At 40.6% G+C, this 26562-nt stretch overlaps 1 protein-coding gene across 2 annotated transcripts; it reads left to right on the top strand.

Moving 5' to 3' along the window:
• The first annotated feature begins 314 nt into the window (after positions 1 to 314).
• On the top strand, positions 315 to 26562 carry LOC120900968 (nucleolysin TIAR). Of its 2 annotated transcripts, none has more exons than XM_040308621.1 (9): positions 315 to 333; positions 2573 to 3412; positions 4960 to 5047; positions 7589 to 7664; positions 9405 to 9507; positions 14126 to 14318; positions 14389 to 14712; positions 14798 to 14945; positions 16875 to 26562. In XM_040308621.1, the coding sequence occupies exons 2-9, from the start codon at positions 3130 to 3132 to the stop codon at positions 16914 to 16916; spliced, it is 1257 nt and encodes a 418-aa protein (XP_040164555.1). In that variant the 5' UTR covers positions 315 to 333; positions 2573 to 3129; the 3' UTR covers positions 16917 to 26562. The 2 variants fall into 2 exon arrangements, with proteins under 2 accessions (XP_040164555.1, XP_040164546.1); XM_040308612.1 differs by having other exon boundaries at positions 321 to 391.

Below are 26562 nucleotides of genomic sequence, written 5' to 3'. Positions count from 1 at the left end.
ACACGCGCGGGCTCAATGTGAGAATGAATAACGGGCATTCGGGCCGCGTCCACCGTGTGTGTTGTGTCCTTTTGGTGGAGGCGCATGCGCGCCACAACGCGACCGGATCGGTTTCAGCCGGAGTTCGTTCGAAGGGCGTTCGATGGCCCGGGGCGCTGCACGGGCATGCCGTTTTTGTCCTTCGCGGGCCCAACAAAACGGGGCGGATGGCCCCGACCGAACCGAACCCGAAACCGAAACCGAACCGAACGCCACGGCGAAACCGCTCGCTCGTGCCTTTTGTCTGCTTGGTCCTGGCACGAGCCTGCCAGTTAGAGCTGTGTCCGCCTTACGGTTAGTACGATTTAGTTAGGATCCTTGTGTGCTTTGTGGCTATTATGGTATAGTTCCTGTACGTTTCCTCCTCCCGGGCCAGCCAGTGGCTGAAAAAAAAACAAAAGTTTACCCGTTAAACTGGTGTTTTGTGTGTGTTTTTTGTGGGATTTTGTGTGTTAAAATTGCTTTATTCCATTACTTTGTGAACTCCGTTTCGACTAACGGCATTTAAATGGCAGCACCACTGCACGCACTACTGGGAAAACATAAATTTTCCACTCATTCACTCACTCACACACGAACACGTATAACGCATACATATTTGAATCGTTCCAAGAGTAACCGCACACACGCACACACAAACACGCGCAAAATCCGCATAGCTTCGGTGTTGAGACGCGGCAGCGAATTGTTAGTGAAACGACTTTCCTCAAATTCCTCAAATATAATAAAACAATGCTTTTAAATGCTGTAAAAGTACAAAACACTCATAAAACAAAAATTTAAAGTGAAAAAAGGAACAAAACACGAGGAAAACACGTCAAACAAGTGTAACAGGAAAATAGGGACTTTGACAGTGTGATTGGTGTGCCTTCATGCGCCAGCAAAGTAGGCACCGCTAAAACTGCCCAAGGTGTATAGAGAACGTGTTGATAACAATGTGAACCAATGTGACCGTTTTTTCCGTTCCACCAAGGGCGAGCCCTGTCTGTGGGTGTGTGCGTGTGTTTGTCGTTGTTAATTGATGAAAAAGAAGGCTCGCCAAAATGCCGCAGAATACTCCCTCCGTCCCCTCCTTTACCGTCCTCACTCCCTAGTCCGTAGCCTATTTTAACCGCTCGCTCCAAAACGGGGGCCGACCCGATGCTCTCCTGCACCCGACCACCGAGGGGCGCACCGAAAGCGGAACAAAGGATGCCGGATAGCCCCGGGTTTTTTTTATGAATTTTAATTTATGCTGATGTATGCCAAATGATGAGGGGGTCCGAGCAAAAAGGAAACTCTATCCTCGCCCCGGGAATGGCAAACTAGGGTGGTAGGGTGGGTCTAGTCGCAAAGTGTGTGTGTATGTTTTTTTGTATTTTATCCCTCTTTCACCCCTTCCTTGCGCTTTATTGGCGTGGAAAAGCGGAGTCGCGTGGTGTGCGGCGTTTTGGGACGTGTAGTAAAGTATTGCGAATGCTATCATACTGAACACACAAACACATGCATACACAGAGATACACGAAGTGAGAACAATGAACGAGTTGGCACGGAATAACTGACCCTTCCCCTGTCTCACCTCCCGTCTTCCTAACAACACTTGTACAAGGATATTCACACACACACACAGGCAGGATTGGAAGACACGCACGCAGCACGCGATAGCTCGAGCCGAGGTTTGGGGGTTATAGATTTTCCTGGGAAAAATAGAGAGTGAGAGAGAGAGAGAGAGAGAGGGAGAAAGAAGGAGAGAAAACAAAAGCAAAACAGGATAAAAGCAAATTTTCCTGGTGTTTTCTTTCAACAAATTCTTCCCTTTTTGGTTTCTATGTTCCCTTCCGCTGCCACTGCCGCTTTTCCACCAGAAGAAAGGCTCTCTATTGCTTGATCCAGCACACACTCTCTCGCTCTCTCTCTCGTTCGCTCTCTTGCTCTTTCTCTCTCGTTCGCTCATCTCCTGCAAGGGGAAAGAGACCGTGCGGAGCACCCGTACGGATACGCCGTTTTAGGTTAGAACCTCTTTGTGCTGGCTGTGTTCCATTTCCAGCCGCGTGTTGTTGTTGTTGTTGGAGATTTTCTCCGACGCTCCTTGCGCACTGCCGATTCATCTGCCGTCGCGAATGTCAAATTTCAAACAACCACTGCAGCATCCGAACGTAGCCAGAGAACAAAGGAAACGCTGTCGCTACGGAGCCCGTAGCCGCCTCGACCGTTTGGTGCAAGTGTGTGTGTGTGTGTGTGTGCGTGTGTGTTTATGTGTGCGTGTGCTTAGTGCAGCCGGTGTATTATAAACCTTGGGCAGGATGTGTTGCTGCAGTGACCGCACTGTCGATACCGTTTGCATGAGATGAACACACCCACACACACACACGCGGGTACATTCATTCAAGTTTACAGGCACCAACACAACCAAAAGCTGGGCTACTGTTTGATGAATTACATTGTAAAGCAAATACACACAACAAAGCTTTAAAAAACACACACATACTCACCCATACACTGAAGGACGAAACTTTACGTGAAGAAAATCCTCTGCTTTCCCCTCTCACTCCAGTGTCCGATTGATCATTCATGCCGACGCGGTGCCGCAGCTAAACAGCTAAAACCAACTCTAAACACACACACACAACACGACCTGGACACACAGATACATAAGATAAGCAAAAATCTCCAAGCATCCAATGCACTACACCAGCAGCAGCAGTAGTCGACGCGTGTAACAGAGAAGAAGAAGAAGAAGAAGAAGAAGAGGAGAAGGAAAAACCTATTTAAAAGAAAAACCCAGAGGACCACAACCGCTATTGCATAAAGCGAAAGTATCGTAGCTGTTTTATATTGACATTTTACAAAAGGAAAGGAAAAAAACTCTGCAAAACCGCTAAAGGAAGCGACGAACCCCAAACTCGCGCAAAAAAAAAAACAAAAGAACAAAGCAAAAAAAACAACCCCACAACACTCCTTCGCAAGAGCCTGAGACTGAGCGACGACAACGACAGCAAGGTGGTGGTGGTGTGTGATAGGCAGCAGCTGCTCAACGTTTGCCAAATTCTGTCCCCGCCACCAGAGCTGTCAGTGCTGGGGTACCGGTACGTACAGGGGGCAGGCACGACGATGCTGGCCATGTCGACGCTGATGATGCCGGCACCGACGATGGCGCTCGGCGCGCCGCAGCTGGCGGTCGGCCCGCACCAGAAGCCGCCGGAAGCGAAGCTGCTCGCCATCCATCCGGCCCACACGCAAACGCAAACCACTCCCCAGCATCAGCTGCAGGCGCAACAGCAGCAGCAGCAGCAGCAGCAGGCGCAACAGCAGCAGCAGGTGGCGGCGCAGCAGCAGCAAGTGGCGGCGCAACAGCATCAGCAGCAGCTTCAGCAACTGTCTGCAATTAAGCAAGGTAGGCTATGCTTTTCCTGTTCGTGTGTGTGTATTGACCGTTTTTGTATGGGACAAATAAGCAAAAACAGGGAGCATTCATTCGCCCAACATGCCTTGAATTTTCGTAGCTCCTCTCGGTCCGTTCAAAGATGCCCGGAAGTTTAGGCTCGTCTTTGCTGGATCGTCCAATTTTAACCAAGCTCTCTGTCCACGGAGCACACGTTGTTCTCACTCGCGTATGGAAATCCAGTGCATGAAATTGGTACAAATCGGTACAAGTACATATGCGAGACACGCCACGGGCACGACGGCACTGCCGGAACGGAGTGTGTGTGTGTTTTCTCGCTCGGCTTAATGATTCAGTAAATAAACTTACATTTTATTTATGATCCCCGTGCCCGGTTGGAGCTGCCGGGTTGCCGCGCTCTGGGTGTGGGATACGCATTGCAGTATTTACAACCGATAAACCTATGTACAGCGTGTGTAGTCGCGTCGCGCCGTCCGGACACCGCCGAGGCGTCGCCGTCGTCCTCCTTTTTCCGTTCGAGTGCGGCCAATCTCCAGTGGGCTGGCTGTGTGCAGGGGGCTCGGTTAGGCACGTTATTATTATTATTATTATTTGCTATGCTGTTACCTCCCCACCCTCATTCTCTGAGCCTTTTTTACGCTCACTGTTCCGCTTCACATTATCCTGCGGTTCGTGCGTGTCAACCGGTCAGTGAGGACACACAGTGAAGGACAGAAACAAAGCGCTACCTGCTGCATAGCGGTGCTAGTTGCTGAGGACTTTGAGTAATTGCAATAAATGCATCATGATGATGTGTTTCGCCCTTTTTGCATAAAATCTAAAAAGTATTTGGTAAGGATGACACTCTCTTTCCTCGAGTTTCGCGACACTCTAGAGACGCGAATCCGAGTTACACGAATTTTATATTTTTGACAGTTGATATGTCAAATCAGTACAATAATCTTCATCAATTGTCAATCGAAAAATAATTTGAAAATTTTCCAAAAGTTTTATATCACTAAAAAGACAGAAATAATCTAATTTTCCACACGAATTGCATTCAATAAGTAATAAATTGCATAAATATACTAAATTCAATCATTATTGACCAAGAATATTTTGGCTGTAAAACGAAATATTCGACTTTCGCGAAAATCCGAGTCACGCGAATGTCTCCGGAACTCATTATTCGCGTAACTTGGCAAAAGACTGTGTATAGTAATCTTACAAACCCAAAAAAAATTAAATAAAATCGAAAAAATAAAGAATAACATTCCCAAATTACCAAAAAAACATTGAAACTTCAAATTTTCAAAAGTGTACATGTTTAATTAATATTCACAATACCAAATTATTTCCGCAATTGGATGCAAAAACCAGCAAACACTGTAAATTTAAATTTCCATTTGTCCGGCTCCGGGATGGAAGAGAGCGTAACTTAATGCATTTTTCAACATTTTTCGTAAGCACCGCTTGTTTTAATGCATTTAATGCATAATGTTATTGCATTCCTTTTTACCCTTTTGTCTCCCTGTTCTTTGTGATTTCTTCCTTTGCAGAGCATTACCACATATTCGTGGGTGATTTGAGCCCGGAAATCGAAACGCAAACCCTGAAGGAAGCATTCGCCCCGTTCGGAGACATATCGTAAGTATATACCTCCCTTACTGTTCCTTTGCGCTTCTCCTCCTCTTCTTTCTTCATACTGACAAGGCACGAGCAATTCCTTCTTCTTCTTTTTTAGTTTGTTATGTTTTAAATTTAATTTTTAAACTTATTTAGCGTGAATGTGTTAGGTTAGGCGTATGTTTAACGGCCATTTTTCGGTTCCCAGTTTGCCGACGAACTATTTTCCCTTCCGTTTGCCGTGGTGCTGTAACGCTACGCCAGCACTGTGTTGCAAAGATGCAGTTGAAATGACTCCCCACCTCCCTCCCAGTGCTCTTTGGAGCCGAGTGAAAAGGGGTCAATCGAGAGTGCAAGAGAGCGGCAGTTGTGAGGAAAGGTGGCAATACATTTCCCTCGACAAGCTCCTATAATGCTCTCGTATTTTCTTGTTTTCTTCTTTCTTTTCAGTTCTGTCGTGTATAGTTTGTTTGTTTCTTTGACGCTTTTTTGTACTTTTATCTACCATTCTAACTAATACGCGCCGTGTACCGTGTGTTGTGCTTCCGATAATAAGTTTTTTTCTAGAATTTCCCTCAGCCCGTTTTCTGCCCTCTGCCCCATAACGGGCATGGTGGTTCTACACACGTTTCAATTTCGCTCCTTCTTGTTTTTTCCTTCTTTTTCTTCTTATTCTTCTATCGATATTTTTGCTTCGTACATACATACATTATCTTACTATCCTCAAATCAAACTAAGTATACAGTAGTAGGCTTTAGGCGTTTTGTTTCGTTGTACTAACTGTTTGTTTCACTAACCCCTTAATATATAATAATAATAATAACAACAATAATAATAATATTACCAACATGCAAACTATATATGCATACATATACATACATACATCTGCGGCATCCATTTGTGTATATATGTATGTATACTCATATAAATATATATATATACAATTTTACCAAGCTTCCTTTTCCTTGTTGTATTCGTCGTGCTGTTTGATGGTTTTACTACTACTACTATTACTACTAATACTAGGCAAATATTTAGCCGGCCAAAGCAAAGGGTGTAGCTCTGTGCAGCTCTGGCCATCCCTTCATAAGCACTGCTTCTAGAAGTACGGTGTGTTGCCCTGTTTACCCTTTAACCTTTCCCGTCGAGTGTTAGCGAACCATATTAACCGTATTAACCAGTTTTATTCCATTTTTGTACTAATGATGCCGTTTTTTTCTTTCTTCTTCATTAAAAAAACATTCAACAAATCAACCGTGTACTAGTGTACTTTTCCTATCTCTGTATGTTGTTCCGTTTATTAGTTTTCGATGTAAAATATGTTTGAATGTGGTTTTCAGTTGCTCCCTGCTCTTCGTTTTGGTTTGTGCGTTCAACAACTACTACTGCCAACACCGGCCAGGCCGATGTATGGCTCCGTGTTTGTGCTAGTGTTAGTCCGATCCTTGGCTCTCACATTTTATGCCATCCTGAGCATCCTTTCCCCTCCCACGTCGCCAATAGTGTGCAAATAAATATGTTTAATCCTCTACGCGTTATAGACGTATATTCATATCATTAGCGAGCTTTTTCTGTTGTTTCAAGTACCGTACACAAATACACACCCACACACATTTACTAATCTGTCGAACAATGTTTGTGTTTAGCGCGTCTTAGGCTCTATATATATATTTATAAATATTGTATGTTGCCTCGTCCGCCTAGTTGTGCTCGATAGTGTCCCTCGTAATCCTTTTAATGCAAAGTGTTCCTCTGTTCAATTTAACGAATATCATCACGCCGCCTGTCACCAAATTCCCTTCTCCCCTTTCCCCCGGTCCAAGGGTGGCCAAACTTACGCAGCCAAAAATGGGTGTCTGGCCCGGGCATACTTCCGGTCGAGCCGTTCGGACGAATCTTGCAGGCCTCAGCGTTGGCCCCAGCGGTTCGCTATGTCATCATGCGTGGCTTTTGTCGCACTCGTACAACGCATGCTCACGCCGGACCAGAGCCAAACCGCCTCGTCTGCCAACGGGAGCCTCTGGCTTCGGTTTGTTTTTGTTTCATCATTCGCCACTCTGCTCTCTTTCCGCTGTTGCTTGCGAAGCTGTCTTTCCGCACAACTGTTCCGCAACACACTTTGAGCAAGATTATGTAGCTTTGCATAAGTGAACATCAGCTGCACCGATGTTTACCGTTCAAAACGGGGCTCGCTATTATCATAGGCGAAAGCACCGTTTAGAGGCAACAGGCGCACGCCTTCGTACTGAGGTGCAGTGGCCAACATGAATGTAAAAAAAACTGCTGCACAATGTAATGGGTCGGCTAGGCATTTGCGTAAAGGCTTCACGACGAATCGACGACAGCAAGAACAAGGGAAAATGAACGCATAATAAATCGGACAAAACAATACAGACACTCTCTCACACCTACACACACACCCACACGCACAAAAGCTCGTATTCAGCCAAGTCGCCCGAGAGTGTGCCGTTTTATAGCAAAAAAAAACACAAACTTTGATTCTATTATGCATAATTAACTCACAAACCGCTCCCTCCATCACCCGTCCTCCCTTTTTTATAGTGATTGTCGCGTTGTTAGGGACCCTCAAACATTAAAATCAAAAGGATACGGATTTGTTTCGTTCGTAAAGAAAACGGTAAGTAACGTTACAAACTTTCTAATCAAACTCCTCAACTCCCCCTTTTTTCTAAAAAAAAGAAATAACGACAATTCGCCAACAAAATGAACAAAACCAAACGAAGCCAAAAGCTTTGACTGATAACAATAGAGAGTGTTGAATGCTGGAGTGACAAAGAGCTTAGGCACAGATCAAGTTTGTTAAAACAACTCACAGCTCACAAGTCAACCTTATTGAGGGCATCAATTTAGATACGATTCATAGACCGCTGACATATACACTTTTGGACACAAAGAAGGTTTAATACAAAGAAAGCTGAAACAATACGCCATTGCAGTACAGTAAAGCATCAAATATCCGGGATGTTCGTGGGGCTTATAATTCTAAATCTGTAGAACATTCTCGCTAAAAGTTTTTTTATTAAAAATGGTATTCATGAAGAGTAAATTGTATGTGAAATGTTGTTTCGCAAAAAATCTTCATCATTGTTAAGACTGACTATGTGAAGGATTTTATCCCGAATTTTGTCTATCCTTGGTAATTATAATTGATGATGTTCGAATCAATGAGATTGTTTTAAATTATAACTAAAATGATAATAAAATGTAAAATTTAAATAATTACAAAGACATCGATGTACAATTTTATAACGACTATGCACCATGAACGGCCATTTATCTGCCCAAAACTCTCAAACTGTATAATGGACGAATTGAATAAATTTAAATATTTTCGTTTATTTGAGAGGAACAAATTTAAATTATTGAATCGAAAACAAATACAATTCTCAAGAATTTAGTAATTATCACGGCTTCAACAGTTGCTTTGAATCCCATTGAATTGTTAAAAAATTAGACGTTTTATTAGTACAAAACAGCCAAACTCAATCGAAAAGGAATGACAGTAGTTGTTGCCTAGATACAACGGTTGCACGTCATTACCCAAGTGACATTTGTTCTATTTTTTTACCATAATCTGCTCGAATGTTGCTCGAGATACCAAAATATGTGGATTTGGGTGTGATAACCTGGGTAAAAAGGGTCAAAATTTCGTTTGTGTGTGCGAATGACCTTCTTTAACTGGATGAAGATGGCATCCAATTCGTTTAAGATTAATTTGCTTTAATATTGGCAAAAATAAAGGTACTTTTTGTACGGCGTTATTTAGTGAAAATTCGATGGTTTTTGTATATAATGACTATACGACAAGTAACAAGAATTGGTAACGTAATTTCCCAAATTATAGAAATGAAAGCATCGAAAAATACGCTTCACAGTCGATTCTAAAGGGCTTGTTCTAAAAGTCCCTTAAACTGGTGCAGTTTAAAGGAAGTTAAGTCTGTAGCAGATCTTTCACAGAAATATAACATTCACAATTTTGATCAGCTAGATGTGTTGAGTTTGAAGCCACGGTAACACAGCTTACAGAAGTAGTGTGTTAAAGCTTTCTTTTGTACAGCTGGGTAGTATTTAAATTCACGAGGAACCTATTTTCTTCCACGAACATCGCTCATACCTCAGCCATTTACGGATAGATGACGGTTTACTGTACTGTACGTACTTCCTGGGAAATCACGCAACTGGCTAGATAAAAAAAATCACTTTAGGTGGAGTAGAAACAAAAACAATCAAATGAAAGAGAGAAAAAAAACTCATTGCAAGCTAGAAATTCAATCAATCCAACTCAACAAATGCAAACCAACCCAGAAATGGAATCCCGCATCCGTTTAAAACCAAAACCAACCACTAACAATTCTAGGAAGCGGAAAATGCAATTGCGGCTATGAATGGGCAATGGCTTGGTTCGAGGAGTATTCGAACTAATTGGGCAACTAGGAAACCCCCTGCAAGCAAAAACGAAAGTAAGTATCCCACGGACGCACGCAAGAGAAACGAACGAATTGCATTTTATTTTAGTTTGTAAGCGACAGCAACAATCAGAAGAAGAAGAAGAAAAGCCACAAAAACTCTTATATAAAAAACAAACAAAAATACGCAGCAAGAAACGAGCAAAGAGCGACGATTTCGCTTGTTTTGTGAACTGTTATTTATGATTGTTTTTGTTTCTGTTGTTTTGTGTTCTGTTTGGTTTGATATTTGGCATTTTTCGATGGCGAATAGAACAGTTGAACTTGTTACTGATTAGGTTTGTGTTGTGTTGTTCGTGTTGTTTGAGCACGTGAGCAAACGGGCACTAACACTGTGTGCACTGAAACGGGGGAAAAAAACCGGTGCTACAAACTGACCAACAATGTTACCCGGCAAGGTGCTCCTAATTACTAGTGTTTCGCAATCAGACGGGGACTACGCTTTAGACATGCAGGGAAGTTTTTAGGGTCGTAGAGTTAGTCAGTTATTTCCAAGGGGCAGAGATTATAGTCGTGGATACAAGGGAGACCATTGAGGCGAAACAACAGCTGCGATAGCAATAGTTGCACCACAACTCTTTGACTACAAATCCAACTTAGAGTAAATATTTTTCGAAAGGTTATGATTTGCCCTTCTTAATGGTGGACAAACCCTTATCCTCTACAAAGGCGCTCTTCGTTTCTATCCTTCACCATACGCGTGCATATTCTGTCGTACTACTTAGCGCCTTGGGTGCGAAGAATTAAGCATTTTGTTTTTCTCTCTTTATATCATTTCGTCGGGATTTGTGTTTGATTATTTTGCCGTATTTCGATCAATCTTCCCGGGCGAATTTTTCCTCCCACAAATGCAGTCTTTGGCCTTGTTACTCTTTGTATACTTAGCAATCACTCCGCCAGGAAACGCTTCAACCATCGGCCAGTCACTCAGTTATAGCCGATGAATCTCTTTATATTTCATTCCCATTACCCACCATGACTACACGATGATAATGATGATGATGATGATGATCAAAATGTTGATAATGATTCTTATTACCTTTTACCTTTAAAAAAAAACAAAGAAAGACGGAAACTAATTCTTCAAATTATCTGTATTAACCCCACGCCTATTGCAGTAGAGCTTTAAGCTTGAATTGAACCCAACACAAACATTCACAATTAAAAAAAAAACTGTAGACCCTATTAACCTGCGTGCGGCCAGAAATATGCTTTATGTAAGTTCACGGTGCATGTACCGCATAACAAAAAAAAACCGATTACATCTATTTCTCCCAATTCTCTATTTTCATCTTAGTTTATACATATATCAATCTTTTCTTATGGCTATCCTCGTAATACACACATCTTTCACTTCCTCTTGTTTTGCCCTCTTCTCATACGTCTGTCTTTCCTTTCTTCATTTATCTGTATTTCTTCTTCTTCTTCTTCTTCCTAATCTCAGTTATGAATGCTGTCTTCTAAGTGATTTACATTTTCTTCTTTCTCTTTTTTAACCTTCTTTTCTTCTTCATTCATTTTTGTCATCTTTATCCAACTTCCTACGGTTTTGCTGTTCTGATTTCCTATTGGTTATATATTGCTCTATTTGCTTTTAATTTCTTTACTTATCTTATTCAACCAACAAATTGTTACGCTTACAATGCTTACGTTTCTTTCAATCATTCATTTTCATTTATAATCCTATTTTAATTTTACTTTTGTAATTTCTATGCATTTTTTATATGTTTACCCATCGTTTCCTTAGAACATCCTTTTTCTATCCATGCTATTTACTATCCCTTTTTACACTCTGATATACACACACTCACACAAGCGCGCGTCCTGTTCATCGATGCCACACTAAGCACACTGACACGTAAAACCCCCCAAGAGCCAGACTGCAGTGTCAATCTAGTTGCCCGGGACAATCTCTTTTAGCAGATTTGTCCACTGTGTACATATGTTTTTTACTCTCACTCTCTCTCTCTCTCTTTCTCTTTTTCACTCTCTCTTTGAGCGATGTGTATAGCCATGTAATACTGTAAAACATTCCTGTTTAGTTTTTCTTTGATTCAGCATTTATTTTCGATCTTAACTATTCGTCAATAACTACGCTAGTTCAAATATGAGTGTTGTATATTTTTCTTCGGTTTTTGGGTTTCGTTTCCCTATTACGTACCTTTGTAGAGTTTGTTATATTCGATTCGCATGCATGATCAATGTCCAAATCAGTCAAAAGCAACAAATGTCCAACCAGATGTGTTGTTGTTTGCTGTTGTTACCCGTGAGCGTGTCTAGTGTAGCGCGCCTGTCCTGGCCGGAATCGAATGCCCCAAACCGTCCGCCATAGGGAGAAGCGTACAAAACAAGCTGTAGTGTCCACGTGCTCTGTTGTGTAGCTTAACGAGCCCGGTTAGCCGACGTTTTGTTGCTCCTTTTCTCTCTCGCGCTCAATATTAACTGTCACTGTTATCGCTAATGCTACTACCACTGTTAGTACAAATGCACCTACCACCTCCGTGCATTGTGTGACCGATGTGTTGTAGAGTGGTGTCGTTTCGACGGATTGTTTTTTTTAATACGGTGTGACGTACTACTAGAGTGCTTACTGTGCTTTTTGTGCTCCTCCCTCCCAGGAATCTGAACCCCCCGGGACACAGAAATAAACCTTGCCCGGAATGAATTAGGTTTGGTGTGCCTTTTTTGTTTACTTTTGCTCGCACATTTGCTTTTACCTTTGTTTTTTCTTTACTACGCTGGGTTATCTGGACTGTGGTTGAACTAGGAGAAGTAAATCCTATCCATCTGATTAGTGATCTTCTGGTAGCAGGTGGTTTAAAATATAGGCATAAGAAAATACAGAACAGTTACAGCAATATCGAATAATTGCAAGCTTAGCCTGTGCTTGTGTGCTTTATGTTCGCCTCCCATAAACCCTATAAATCAAGCCCCCTTTTTACCTTGCTCGGGATCCAAGAATTGTAGTGTTTCCAACAAAAAACTAGAGACCACACAGCGAATCGAAATGGGAATGTTCAAAATCAAAGAGTAAAAACAGTAAAAGGGAGATCATACGATCCGAGAAGTAGAGCAAACGCGCGCCTGTACTAATTGCCTGTACTAATGCCGTCAGGGATGAAAGTGGATTAGAATTCTTGATTGCAAAAATTGTAACAACCAAAAACAAAAAAAACTTGCCCTTATTTTCTATTAATGAATGTGTTGGTGAAATGTTAGCTGACCCTAGAGTTTGTAAACAGCATTTTTCTACCATTTTTCCCCCTCAATATAAAAGCTTATTATGTTAGTACTATAATACTTCTTCGAAATTTTTATTACATTATACTGCATATGTATAGTTTTATATATATATATTACCATTACAATACCGTTATATGCATATAAACATGAATATATAAATATACTACACTTTGCATATTCTACATACTCGTGCAATATACTCATTACATATAAAAAGTTACTTTTGCTAATTGGTTCTGTACAACTTACATTCAAACTCATTAGCACACACACATAGAAACACATAAACACACATCACTCCTTGCGTCAAATGCTATTAGAGAGTTTAACAAGAGTCTGTTAAGGCAGCGTTTACCATCGACGAACGATGGGAAAGCGGTGCCGGGTTGCGAACGTCGCGACACTCATTTACTTACTACGTAGTATGGCTTTCGATGTCTTTTACTAGCGTTTTCTTATCTTATCTCCTACTCGTTCTGTTTTTCTTTTACCACTAAGCTTTTGAATGGTGTGTGTGGGTAGTAGTGCTGTCTGCAAGTATGCGTATTATTATTAGCTGTCAATACCGTTTAGCGCGTTCGACTGAGGTTCGGCTCGACGGTTTGGCGCTGGTCAGTCAGTCAGTCAGTTCACACGAATCCAGGCCAGAATCTGGGGCCGTTTCTACCGTGAGGATCGAAGTACCGGAAAGTTTCTGTGGAAGATCACACGGTAAGAAATGGGCAGCGACTGGCGAGCAGTGTTTGGATGTTACTAAGAATTGCCTAGGCTACTACACTACTGCTGACCAACGCCACCGTCTCCAAACCCGAACCACGGGCACAACTACTCGCACAGCCTTGGTAAAGCGTAGTAAACGCGTTATCCACGCTAATCCACGACTTCCTGTGGATTGTGGAAGTTTGTTAGGTTGTGTGTCGGTTTTGTGAGGCATACGTTAGCGCTCTATGTTGTTTGTACCATATATATATACATATCAATATACATATATATACCTACATTTGTTTCACTACTTTACTTAGCATTGGCTGCAAGGGATGCTGTGTGGATTTTTGCATATGATGTATATTTTTTTCGTTTTGTTCTTTCAATCATTATTCCGAATCGAATCCAAACATACTAATTACTTTCTCTAGTTTACCAATGTGAGCGCTCGAATGTAATCGCACACTCACACAAGTTTGATTCCTTTTTTTTCCATTACTCTTATGATTAATATTATCACAGACATACAAGCAACGATGTATTTTTTTATTTATTTTTGCGCAAAGCAATTTGCGCACCATTCTACCGCCAGCCTTGTTAACGATTGTTTTTCCTTTTCGGTTTCAATTGCCCACCAATCCCGCTCCAAAACGTGCCATTGCAGTCAACGCAAAGCCACTGACATTCGATGAGGTGTACAATCAAAGCAGCCCGACCAACTGCACCGTCTACTGTGGTGGGATCGGTGGCACACTGGCGGGCGGATTGAATGAGGACATTTTGCAGAAAACCTTCTCACCGTTCGGCACCATACAGGAGATCCGGGTGTTCAAGGACAAGGGCTACGCATTCGTAAGGTAGGTGAACCAGCGCCACACGCACGAGCGAACGCTAACCGCCACTGACGTCACTTTCGCGCATGCACAGGTTCTCCACGAAGGAGGCGGCCACTCACGCCATCGTTGCGGTGCACAACTCCGAAATCAATTCCCAAACGGTCAAATGCTCGTGGGGCAAGGAGAGCGGCGATCCGAACAATGCGCCCTCGCTGGCCAGTCAAGCGCTCAGCCAGACCGGCTTCCCGTTCAACACGGCGTACGGCCAGCAGGTAGCTGGGTACTGGTATCCGCCGGCTCCCGCCTACCCAGCAACGCCGGCACCGGCTGCCACACCGCTGCAGGGCCAGTTCCTGCAAGGAATGCAGGGCTACACGTACGGCCAGTTTGCCGGATACCAGCAAGGATACATGGGGTAAGTGGGTTCACCGTTCGCCACTCGCAGGAGTCGTCGAATCAAGCAACGAACTAATGGTGTGACGACGAACTCTCTTTTTTAGCATGGGCATGCAGATTCCCGGAGCCTGGCCAGCCGTACCGGCACAGGCGCAACTGCCGACTGCCGCCCAGCAGATCACGGCCCAGAGCGTTGGCGGAGCGCTGCCCCAGACGGCCGGGGTCGTCGCCTACCCGATGCAGCAGTTCCAGGTGAGCCCAGCACAAATGTAGCCAACTACTGCTAGCACTGACGCACTGGCAAGCACTCTTCTCAATCTACCGTAACTGTGTACCCTTTCCGCAGCCGGGCTTATTGCACCCAGTGTACGCTAAAACTGTCTAGAATGCTTTTTGCCATTGTTGCAAATCCACGCGAGACCCCTATCCTCTATCGCCGTCTATCCTCTCGTTGCCATGCGGGTGCGTACAAGTACGCAGCGTAAACAAGAAAACAAAAGTTGGCTTTTTCTTTAGTAACTATGCTTTCCATTCCGTTTCGTAGCTCACACCGGTAAGATCAAATACTTTTAGTTTGAGAAAATAAAAAATAATAATTTGCTAACGCTTTTCCGCGTACCATCTGATCGTTTTACGTCCACAGCCGCACAGAGTTAAATGGCACAGCCAGCAGTTTTACAAAAATGTTATATATTTTGATATTTTTGTGTTAATATTGCAAGATACCTCAAATATAGAATATTATGTCATTTTTTGGTAGAAAGACGTACAAGTTCATAACAAACGCTACAATTCGCAAATATGATTTTCTCTATGTAATGATGCATATTTGTATTGATCGACAGTAGTTCATCTTTGGGATGTTTTATCTTTTCAGTCCGCTTTTGTTTTGTATGACAATTGGCAGTTTGCAGTAATATCAGCACTCCATACGTTATCTGTTCTATTCAGTGTCATTAACCGATTTGCACATTTGTCAGTTAAAATAAGTTAAAATTTTTTTTTTGCTTTAAATCAGATGTATGCAATATTATTGGATACTAAAGTACTAACATAATACGACTCGTGCAGACCATTTGCATTTTGTTATCTTTTTGATTAATTTCAAATTTATTTTTCATTCGACATTTGACATGTGTTAAAATGATACAATTTCGAGAGTTGGCTCGAGAAAATCAGTTATTGTATCAAAATCGTGAAACCCTGCATCAAAACGACCCATTAATATTCGCGGCAAATTCTATTCGATCTCTGTGGTCTAAAAAATCGTCAGTTTTAGAATAAAAGCAAGAGCAACAAAGTTCCACAAAGTTCCAATCAAAGTTAGTCATACTTTAGTACTAAAACCAGGGAAGATTGAGATTTTTTTTAGAACAAAGAACTCGCATAAAGTTGTCGCAGAAATTAGTTGGTCGTCTACAAGCAGTATTACTCTGAATACATAGTAGGTGACCGCTAACTGAGGTGTAAACAAACTCCAATTAGCGAACAATTATTCATTTAATTTCATTTTTGTTGATATAAACTATAGTAATTCGTTTGATGGCGTGAAGTAATAGCAAACCTACGCAACAGACCCTACATTTGTGGGAAAAAATCACGTTTGAGTGCTTAAATCTGAGAATCACTCCAGTTAGCGAACCTCCAATTAAAAAGCACTCCAGTTTAAACACATCCAGCTGGCGGTCACCTACTGTACTTAAAAGATGAGGAACTCGGAGAATTGCTGACTGTGAAAGTATTTTAACTAAATCAAACTCAAAAACAAAGTAAAAATCTGCGATGCATGATGGTTGTTCACGAGACGTCAAAATCTAATTTGGCAATTTGTCATGTGATCGTAATGAATCGTCCATTCGTTCAATTTCAAGGACAACCCATCTTCTAATGATCGATCAATATGTGACAGATGCAGGCGGGAATTGACAGTTTTAAAATTGAAAAGATAAAACAAACCTATATCCCAAATGTATACTACATCTTGTACTAAACGCATGAGTATTTGTATTATCCTCTCCACGCCCACATACACACGCTCACACCTACACACACGCGAGCATCATAGAAACGGGGTTACACACACTCCCCCGCTATAACTACACGCACACAAAAAATAAAACCCCCCAAAAAAGATTCACCCGTTTTAATGTGTTCCATTTTTCCTCCTACCTACAATTTCAGTTAGCTGAAGACGAATGGTTAGCGCCAAGTCTTCTAGTGTAGCTTCCCTGATGGCCATCACTGTGCGGCTGTGTCTCACAGCGTAATTAGAATGCAGAGGGAGAGAGAGAGAGAGTGGAAAAGAAAGTATTTGAAGATTTTTCAAAACAAACAAAACAAATCAGCCTGTTCATCTAACTATGTACACATACTCACACAAACACATACGAAATTAAACACACACACACAACTCTACAGACAAGCGAATACGATTCCGGTGGTACAAACGAAAAAAAACAACAAACAAAACAAACACATAAAACGCGAAGCATCTATATATGCACAAGCGTGCGGCCATCCGCATGGTTGTGATGAACTAGCAAATGAAACGATGTGAGACCAGAACAACAGCAACAGAACAACAGACATACAAAAATGTAGAAAAAAAAACAAACAAAAAAAAGGAAAAATTAAACTAAAATAAAATGCAAAAAAAAATGTATAACATCCCCTTACTACTGTAGTTATGACAGTGGTTGCTGAAAACTATTTCTAAACAGACCGTGCAAGACGGCGGGATTGCGAAGAAAAAGGAGCAAACAGAAGGGGAAAACAGTTTGAGCTACTACAGGCTGATAGTTAGCAAACGTCATCACTTAATCCAATCATCTATCCAACAGCAGAAACAAACAACCCGGTAGCATAGACAGACAAACAGACAGACAGAAGCGCATGAGTGCGCGTATATATATAAAAATATATATATTGAGCAAAAAACCATGATAGGCATATGTTTGGGAACATGGACGGAGGGGGGGGGAGGGCGGCCGGCGCAGAAAGACGAAGAAAGCACTAACAATTTTACTCCTGATATTTTTCATGATAGATAGTACTCATTAAATGAAACCACACGCAACGCTCCAGACACAGACACCGGGTGTGTGGCACACTTAGGGCATTTACATGGCGAAACTGATTTTTACAGCCAAGCGCAGGTGGTGCAACAAACTACGTAGAACAAAACAAAACATAAACAGAAACAGTGAAGAGTGAAAAAGCAAAACGAAAACACACGACACCCCCCTCCCGCCTCCTCTCTTCCCTACAACACACCCGTTACATCGGGTGGGGGTGTGCGGGAAATGGGGCGGGTGTGTGTGTGTGTGTGTGTGCGTGGTGCCGACAGCAGAAACACTTTGTGAAAACAATAATGATTCGTCCAACGCTAAACGCTAAACTTACCGGTTGACAGACATGACCAGAGAGAGAAAGAGGGAGAGAGAGAGAGGGAGAGAGAGAAAGGGAAAAAGAGAGAAGTAGAATTTATCGCACTAGCGGGACCCAGTGGTACCGGATGGTTTTGAGATGTAACAACAATGACTTGGTAGGCTTTAGGTTTCAGGCAGACAGGCATTTCTTTTCTTCTTCTTCTTGTTTGATCATTTCTCAGTATCATTTATCGCTTACGCGTTCGCAGCGCGAGCGAAGGAACGAACCCAGTGGCAGTTGCGAACAGGCAAGACTGAGGAAGTGCAACCAATGAAGGAGTTGTCGCGGATGCAGATTTCGGCCTCTGCTGATACGCCGCTCTTCGTTAGAACATTGGTGCGATGTATGGGCACCTTTAGCAGTATTGCCGAACCAGAACTTCCACTTGCACTTAGCGCCAAAAACGGTTGGCAAAGTTTGCTGCCTGGGTTTGCGTATCATAACCGATGTTTATGTTCCATTTTAAAGCTGTTTACTTTGTCTCGTAATTGAGTGACTGTTGTAATGTATTGCATTTTGTAGGGTTTTTCATATTATAGCAGATGTATTTCCTCCTCTTTTTTTCGTGCAGATTTTTGTATCATATTTGGAGCGTGTTTTTTGTTGTTGTGTTAGATCACTGACAAACTGGCTTTTTTAAATGTGTAGTGTAAAACTGTTATACTGTATGCAAACTGCTAATGCTCTCTGCCAATAAGAAATCGTATTACTCGTGTTTTTGTGTTTTTCCTTTTTGTTTCGTTTTTACCGCACACTTACGGACCGTTGTGTGCCGTCGCGTGTGACTTTTGTGCATACACTCTAGTGTTGTTGTACTGTTGTCCTTAGGTTTTGCCCTTCAATTCATTTGATATATATACATATAGTTATCTGTTTTATTGACAACCCCAAACGCGTCGTTCCGGTAGTTCCGGATTTGCACGGAAAACCTGGACACTGCGCGAACACAAAAACACGTATGTGTAATGTATGCGGAATGGTATTAACAAAAATTCCAAAACTGCTATATATATTTTTTATTATTTTACCAATTTTTGCGAATATACAATGTTTTATATAAGAGGAAAAAAACTCGAAGGAGAAGCGAAATGAATATAAAAATAAATAAAAAAAACATTTGTTTAGACCAAATATTTTTAAAATAAATGAAAGAAAACAACAGTGTCAATACAATCAAAATTGCATAGAGAACAAAACGAAGTGGAAGAAGAAGAAGAAGAAAGAGAAGCAGAAGTAAAAATACATTCATTTGAAAACCATTGTGATGAAAACTATAACACAACAAAATAAACATTAAACCAACATTGATCCATTGAACAGGAAGGCAAAGCGTAGCAAGAAGGGTAGCAAGTTAGAGATAACTACTAGGGAAAAGTAATCCAAGATGAACATTCAATGATGTTTACTCAAACGAAGAAGAGGATGAAACGACACTGGAATGATAAATTATATTGACGACTAAAGAAAACAATACATATATATATATATATGAAAGTAAATAAATAAATATATATAATTATATATATATTATATATATAGAGGAGCATCATGAAGCTCTAGAATTAAACATACACTTATACATATACACAAAATAGATAGGAGATATTTAATTAACTGTGAACAATTTACCAAACAACAACAGCAACATAAACAGCAAACAAAACAAACAAAAAAGGTGGAGCTCTATATATTGAAATCGTATTTGGCTCTAGACAAACAAACCTAGATAAATATGATGGTTTTTTGAAATGGGAAACACACACACACACACATACGCGGAAACTAAATAGCGGCAAAACATCTTTACACATGAACAAACGCATAGGATTACATAGAGGAAACAGAAACAAAGGAAAAACTTTCAAAACCAAACTCTTCTAAAAAGTTGCAGACGAACCTGTTTGAAATGTTGTATTGTCTTGAGTACAGAAAGAAAGGAAAAAAACACACACACACTACAGCACACATACAGACGCATACACATGTATTGAAGTAAATTACAACTCGCAATTGAATAAAGAGTTAGTGAATAGTGTTAAAATAACGGGGTTTAAACCTAGAACAAACGCGTAAAATTAAGCAAAAACACACAGTAAGAGTAAAAAAGAAACCGAAACTCAATCAAAAGCAAAGCAAGAAGAAAAAAACACATACAAACACATCTAATAAATTCACAATTACAGAAGAAGAAACAAGAAACCAATCAAAGAGCAAAAGAGCAAATAACAAACATGAAGCAATTATTCAAAAACCTAGCGCGCAGCTAACCCGACAGCAGCAAACCGTTGGAGCGCAATTTATTAAAGCAAAAGCAACTTAAAAAGGTATTGAAAATTGGATAGAAGCAATGGCAGAGGAGGGAAAGCATTTGGTGCAATGAAAGATGAGGGAATGTAGAGGAGGACAGAATGAGTGAGCCATTCGAAAAATCATTTTATCGACTCCTCGGTCCCCGATTCTCTCTGCCACCATCCCTTTTTCCCGATGTGATGTTGTCGTTGCGGGAAGGAAGGTGGAAAACAAAGGTGCGGCAAACTAACCCAGCGCGGGAGAGGACTGCCGCACTGGTAAATGTCTTGTACATTGTAGATGCACATCATTTTAATGTATTTCGTTTCGAGAGCGAACCCATTTTTGCTTGGTAACGTACTACTGTATTTGATTTCTTAGGGCGTTGCTTTGGACCAACTGTATCACACAGTTGCCGTTAGAATATGAGTTGGGAAACATGTTTGATTTGTTTGAATGTGCCGATGGTTGATACATCAATTTCTACTCTAGCAATTTAACCAAAACGAAACAAAACAAACCAAACCAGTGACCAGTGTAGTAGCAATTTTCATTGTGACGATGGTGGTAAGGATGAAAACCCAAAACACAAGATGGTAGTGACAGTAATGGCGTATGAACTATACAGAGAGAGAGAGAAACAAAAAGAGAACAGAAAGAGAACAGAAAGCGCAGAAAATAGTAATGCAAAGCAAACAAGTCTTCTTACTATTGGACGAGATCCCTAAGACACATTAGAGGAGATTCCCATATCTCGTATATTAAAATAATATATTTACATATATATACACACACACACACAAACACACGCACAGACACACCCACACACACGTACACACATGGAGTCCCTATGACAAAAAAAAACACACACGGAAATAAGACGGAAAATGGAAGAAAAAGGTGTTTGTTACTTTATTTACAACGTATTTGAACGACGTATTTGATTGTATTTCAGTTGGTGTGTAGTAGCCCTTTTTGGAGGATGGTTTTGAGTTTTAGATAAACATATATACATACATATATTGCGTATAGTTTGGTAAACCTACCTTCAGCCAAAACGACGCGAGTACGCGAGAGAAACGTAGCACAGCCGTGCAGAATCTTAAACAACCTTTAACAATTTAATCATTAACGAACCGAACAGAACAGACTTTCTCGGTAGGCTAGACTTTCTACAAACACTAATAAAAAAAAAAAAAACGAGGCGGACGCGCCAGACCAGACTAAGGGCATTAATGAAGCAGGTGTAGCAGCAACCATCTGTTAAACACTGCAACGCTGCAACACACAGCACTAAAATAAAGCACCACAAGCGAGGGATTAGGAAAGTAAAACAGGAAGGATGGAAGAAACGCAACAACATAAGTAAATAAGATACTAATCAATTAAACCTTACCATTTAAAGCAACAGAAACTAACAGAATAAAAACAAACCCAAATTAATAAAGAAACAAGCAAACAAAACCCACACACACACACAAACACAGTAACAAACAAACGAACAAAGTCAACAGAAACAACAACCATTTATATAGCGATTAAAATAAGGATGGAGAGTAAGCCAAGCTAAAGCTCCCATAGAACCACACACAGACAAAAAAAAACATATAGAAAACATGTTTACCAGTGCGAATTATTAGATAGGTATTGGAATCTTTCAATGAAGTAAAATCAAACGAGAACCTACAAGAAGTAGCAAGAGAGATAAAACTAAACCACTAAAAACATAAACAAATACACACACACACACACATATACACATATACAACAAGCACCATACTACAATCGAGCAAAATCGAAACAATTGAAACATGAATCAAACGTATTAATTTGGCCTTTCTTCCCATAACTCATCAGCCAAGCCCCTTCCCCCCAGTTTTTACGCGTGTGTGTGTGTTTGTGTGTGATGCAGAACAATCTTTAGTAATGTATTTGCGAAAACAAAAGCCACAATAGAGTACCGGATCCATACACCAGGAGCGAATGAATATTTAAATTACAAAACTCAGCAGCACAAAAAAACACACTCACATACACACACAACAAAGAAGCAAGCTAAGAAATGTACTAAAAACTATTGACAGAAACTCTAATTAAATGCAAAAAAATAATACAAGTTTGGGTTGTGATGGAATCGACGACACTCATGCACCGAGAAAAACATGGAGAAGAAAAGGTGGCCAATGAGGAGAATCAACAAAGGGGGAAAAAGGGAATGCACGTGCGAGAGTGTATAAATATATAAAACACAATACATGCATTTGTTGATCGCGGACAGTAGAGTAGTAGCCGCTGCTAACAAACTAACCAGAGCGCGGACGACGTCCCAGGAGCGTTCTTAAAAGATAGAAAGGTCTATTTTTAGTGCATATTGTAGCTGATGATGATTTGAGTATTAAACTGAACCGAACCAATAGGAACGTTTTCATTTCTGTCTGTCAGTCTCTCGCAACTCTCTCTCTCTCTCTTTCGCTTTCTTGGTGGGGGCTAGCGGGAGGATGTCTTTGAGAAGAGAGAGAGAGACAGAGAGAAAGAGAGAGAGAGAGAGAGAGAGAGAGAGAGAAAGGATGGGTGCTTGATAGCAACCGGTACCGGAGTGAAGACACTTTTTTCATAACAAGCAAAGCAAACCAATTAGATAGCAATAGGAAAATTCTACCGTCGGGCAATATATATACATATACACATGTGGCAAGCGTTTGTCGGATGATGAGAATGAATTGATTTACCGCAAACACTTTACTAAAACAACCTTAAACTTAACCAGCAAAACTAAGCAACAGAAGAATGGCAATCGATATTAAAATGCAAGATGGAGCAGAACCACTGTGTTACCAGTTACTATAATACGGGAGACATAGCAGAAAGGGAAGGAATAGGGAAGAAAGGCTTTCATGGTAGCAAAGCACAACACTGCAATTAAGCGACTACTACTACTACTACTACTCCTACTACTACTAATACTACAGCTACTACTACACCTACTATTAAGCAATCTACACAAACACGCACACAGACACAACACAACAACAGAAAGAGCAACAGAAGTAAACCCAACTAATCCTACCATCTAAGAACTTCTCTACCAAGCTACTATAAGTATTTACCGAAGAAAAACAAACAAACAAACTCTATCCAACATAAACGTCACACAAAGACAAACAAACACACACAAACACACACGAACACACTGCTAGTGATTACTGAATACTATTAACGATTCCGATGCCTACCTCTGACGGGAGGAGGGAAGCACACCACCACGTGGAACTGAACTACTGTGATTTCCTTTTGTTTTCTGCTTAACAAAAACAAAAACAAAACAAAAACGATTTTTCCCCCAGTTTTGGACCCCTTATTACTGATAGCTCCCGAGAGCCAACTCTCTCCCCCCCCCCTCATCTAGGTTGTTTGTTCAACATTGCTCAGCTCGATGATGATAGCTCGTTGATTGTTTAAAACCACTTCGTTGTTGAGTTCGTTATTTAGAAAAATTGAATTGACTTTCGTGTGAGACAAGCAAAGCGCAGGAGAAAAACCGAAAAAAGAAACAAGCGAATCTATTTCACTGGAGGAAGAAGAAGGCAAGAAAGGTAGGGAGCCAGCTAATCCAGCTAAGCAAGCGGCACAAGCCATGGTTAAGCGTGTGGTTCGGGTATTACGCTGATATTATTAAGGTATATTAAATAAGGCCGCCATTCATCACCACTATCCCGGGTGCAAGCGGGCAAAACACAGTTGTGTGCAAATTGTTGTGTTGGATCGACGTGGAAAAGAGAGACAAAAAAAAACAAAACAAAACAAAACTATATGAAAAGCAACGATCTCGGTTAGTTTTTAATCGGCAAAGCAAGCAGCGTGCAATTACAGTAGAGAATTTATTGAACTTAGTAAACCAACCAGACCGCCACACCAGACAGACACGCACGGATATGGGGATGGGATGCGAGCGACGCATTCGTTCGCGTAGGGTGGAAATCATATGCCAAGCTTTTGATACACTTCACCTCACACTCGGTTTGGGTTTGTGGGTTCTATCAGACAGGACATACACCGGACATGCACTTGTGCTCCCCATAGTTGTCGCCGTCGTCGTCGTCTTCGTGCTCGGTTTTGAGTGCTATTGAATTTAATGGCGAACTGCCAAATGATCACGGAACACTAAACAGCATTAAGAAAGTATGAAGGGAAAGAAGAAGAAGAAGAAGAAGAAGAAAAACAAGAGCTATGTGAAACCAGAAACAAAACAAGAAGGGGAGAGTTGAAACCAGAGTGTCGAAGAATTATTAAGTATTACATTAAGGAAAACAATGAAACAAACAAAAACAAACACACAAAAAAACACACACACACATGTAATCGCAATTGAATGAGGAAAGCTACTTGTAAGGTACACAAAAAAGAAGACAAAAGAATACATAATACATGCCACTACAGCACACAAACATTATGATTAAATATTGACAAAACAAGAAGCAAGAAAAGAAAAGAACACAAACAAACAAATCAAACATATTATATTTATAAATGGAACGAAACAATGAACTGTTTGTAAAACACACACATACATATTTGCTGCTATAATAATGGTTTGAAAGAAGAAGAAAAGAGCAAATCGTAGCATAAGTGCGAGGAAACATGAGAATGTTCAGTGCGCAAGGTTCTGCGTTAATACTTTAAAATGCAATTTCGGGGTAAGTTGAAAAGTGAATTAGGATATGGATAAAGAAGGAAAAACATCACAGAACACACATACAAACACATACAAAACCAAAAGCACATCGTCTCCGCAAGACATTTAAATGAGCAAACGGATTGAGGTGCATTGCACTTACTCTCAACCCTACTTTGGAGGACTGAACCAAGTCGAAAGGAAGCGAAACAATGAAACTAACTTGTTAAATGCAATAAGGTAAAACAAAACAAAAAACAGTGGGAAAAATATAATACACACAAAAAAGCAACATACACTTACACAGGCTAAGGGTATATGGTGTAAGCGAAACATTCATAAAATCAAGAGGAAGCTCCATCAGACACACATAAATACACAACATAAACAACACATGTTAGCACATTATAGATGTAGACGCACATATGAATAAAAAAAAACAAATAAAAGGAGAATAAAAAAAGACAAGAAACACACACACCCCCCAAAAATGTGTATCATTACATTGAGATAAACATATGTAGCCCCATGCTTAAACCGGTGATAGTTTACTTGACGCTGCGTCCTATAGGAATTGGAAACAGATGAATTAAACTACCGCCATCAAATCAGAAACAAAAAATAAACACATATTTAATGATTTACCCCATAATTGAATACAACAAAATACATTATTTAAAACACTGTTTAAAACATTTTAGTTAAACACCTCGCCACATTGGAGTGATTTGGCTGATAATTGGTTCGTTTTTAACACTTAAACAACACTTTTCTAAACAACGATAAAAAGGCAACCCTCACAACACTCAACATGTGATTAGACCGACGTGGGACTATTTGGAGATGTATGTGTGCGTGTACAGTTGTTCACAAAAGTACAGTTCAATTCAAACTACTAGACGTAAGAAAGTATACAACATACGCACACACACACAAACACACACACACAGCATACACAAACAATTGCAAGGGCAACAACAAACTACATTAAAAACACAAAAAAGAGAGTGAAAAATATATACCAAACCAATGTTTGCAAATCTATAATTTTACAAGTACGATATAAAGAAAACAAAACATAACGAAACAGAAAGAAAGAAAATAGCGACAGGCAATAGCTGCTAAAAACGAAGCGAGGGGAAGAACAAGAGAAGCAACTACAATGTGCTAAGCTGTTTTAAAATGAATTAAATATATATACACACACACATATATATATCTGCATATTGCGAAATGAGGCCCCAAATTTGGGAAACGAGATGACTCAGTAATAGTCAAATTATGTGCACGGGAAGGAGGCATGCACGGAATCGCAGCATAAGCGGAAACAATTGAACCATGAAATCCAAAAAAACGAAATTAAAAAAACAAACAAACCAAACCAAAACAGCAAAAACAACAACAACAACAAATCAACCATAAACTACTACAGTTGTATTGACACGAAAATATCAATAAAACATGATGATTAACAAGCAA

This window comes from Anopheles arabiensis, chromosome 2 (genome assembly GCF_016920715.1).
Source record: "Anopheles arabiensis isolate DONGOLA chromosome 2, AaraD3, whole genome shotgun sequence".
Classification (NCBI taxonomy): domain Eukaryota; kingdom Metazoa; phylum Arthropoda; class Insecta; order Diptera; family Culicidae; genus Anopheles; species Anopheles arabiensis.
Note: the sequence above shows the minus strand (reverse complement) of the source record. Positions and strands in the feature narration are given on the sequence as shown.

Bases quoted from the DNA above. Each gene is read 5' to 3' on its own strand.
- LOC120900968 (XM_040308621.1), top strand. From the start codon at position 3,130: ATGCTGGCCATGTCGACGCTGATGATGCCGGCACCGACGATGGCGCTC. The intron at 14,319-14,388 runs GTAGGTGAACCA...GCGCATGCACAG, and splicing joins AAGGGCTACGCATTCGTAAG to GTTCTCCACGAAGGAGGCGG. The intron at 14,713-14,797 runs GTAAGTGGGTTC...TCTCTTTTTTAG, and splicing joins TACCAGCAAGGATACATGGG to CATGGGCATGCAGATTCCCG.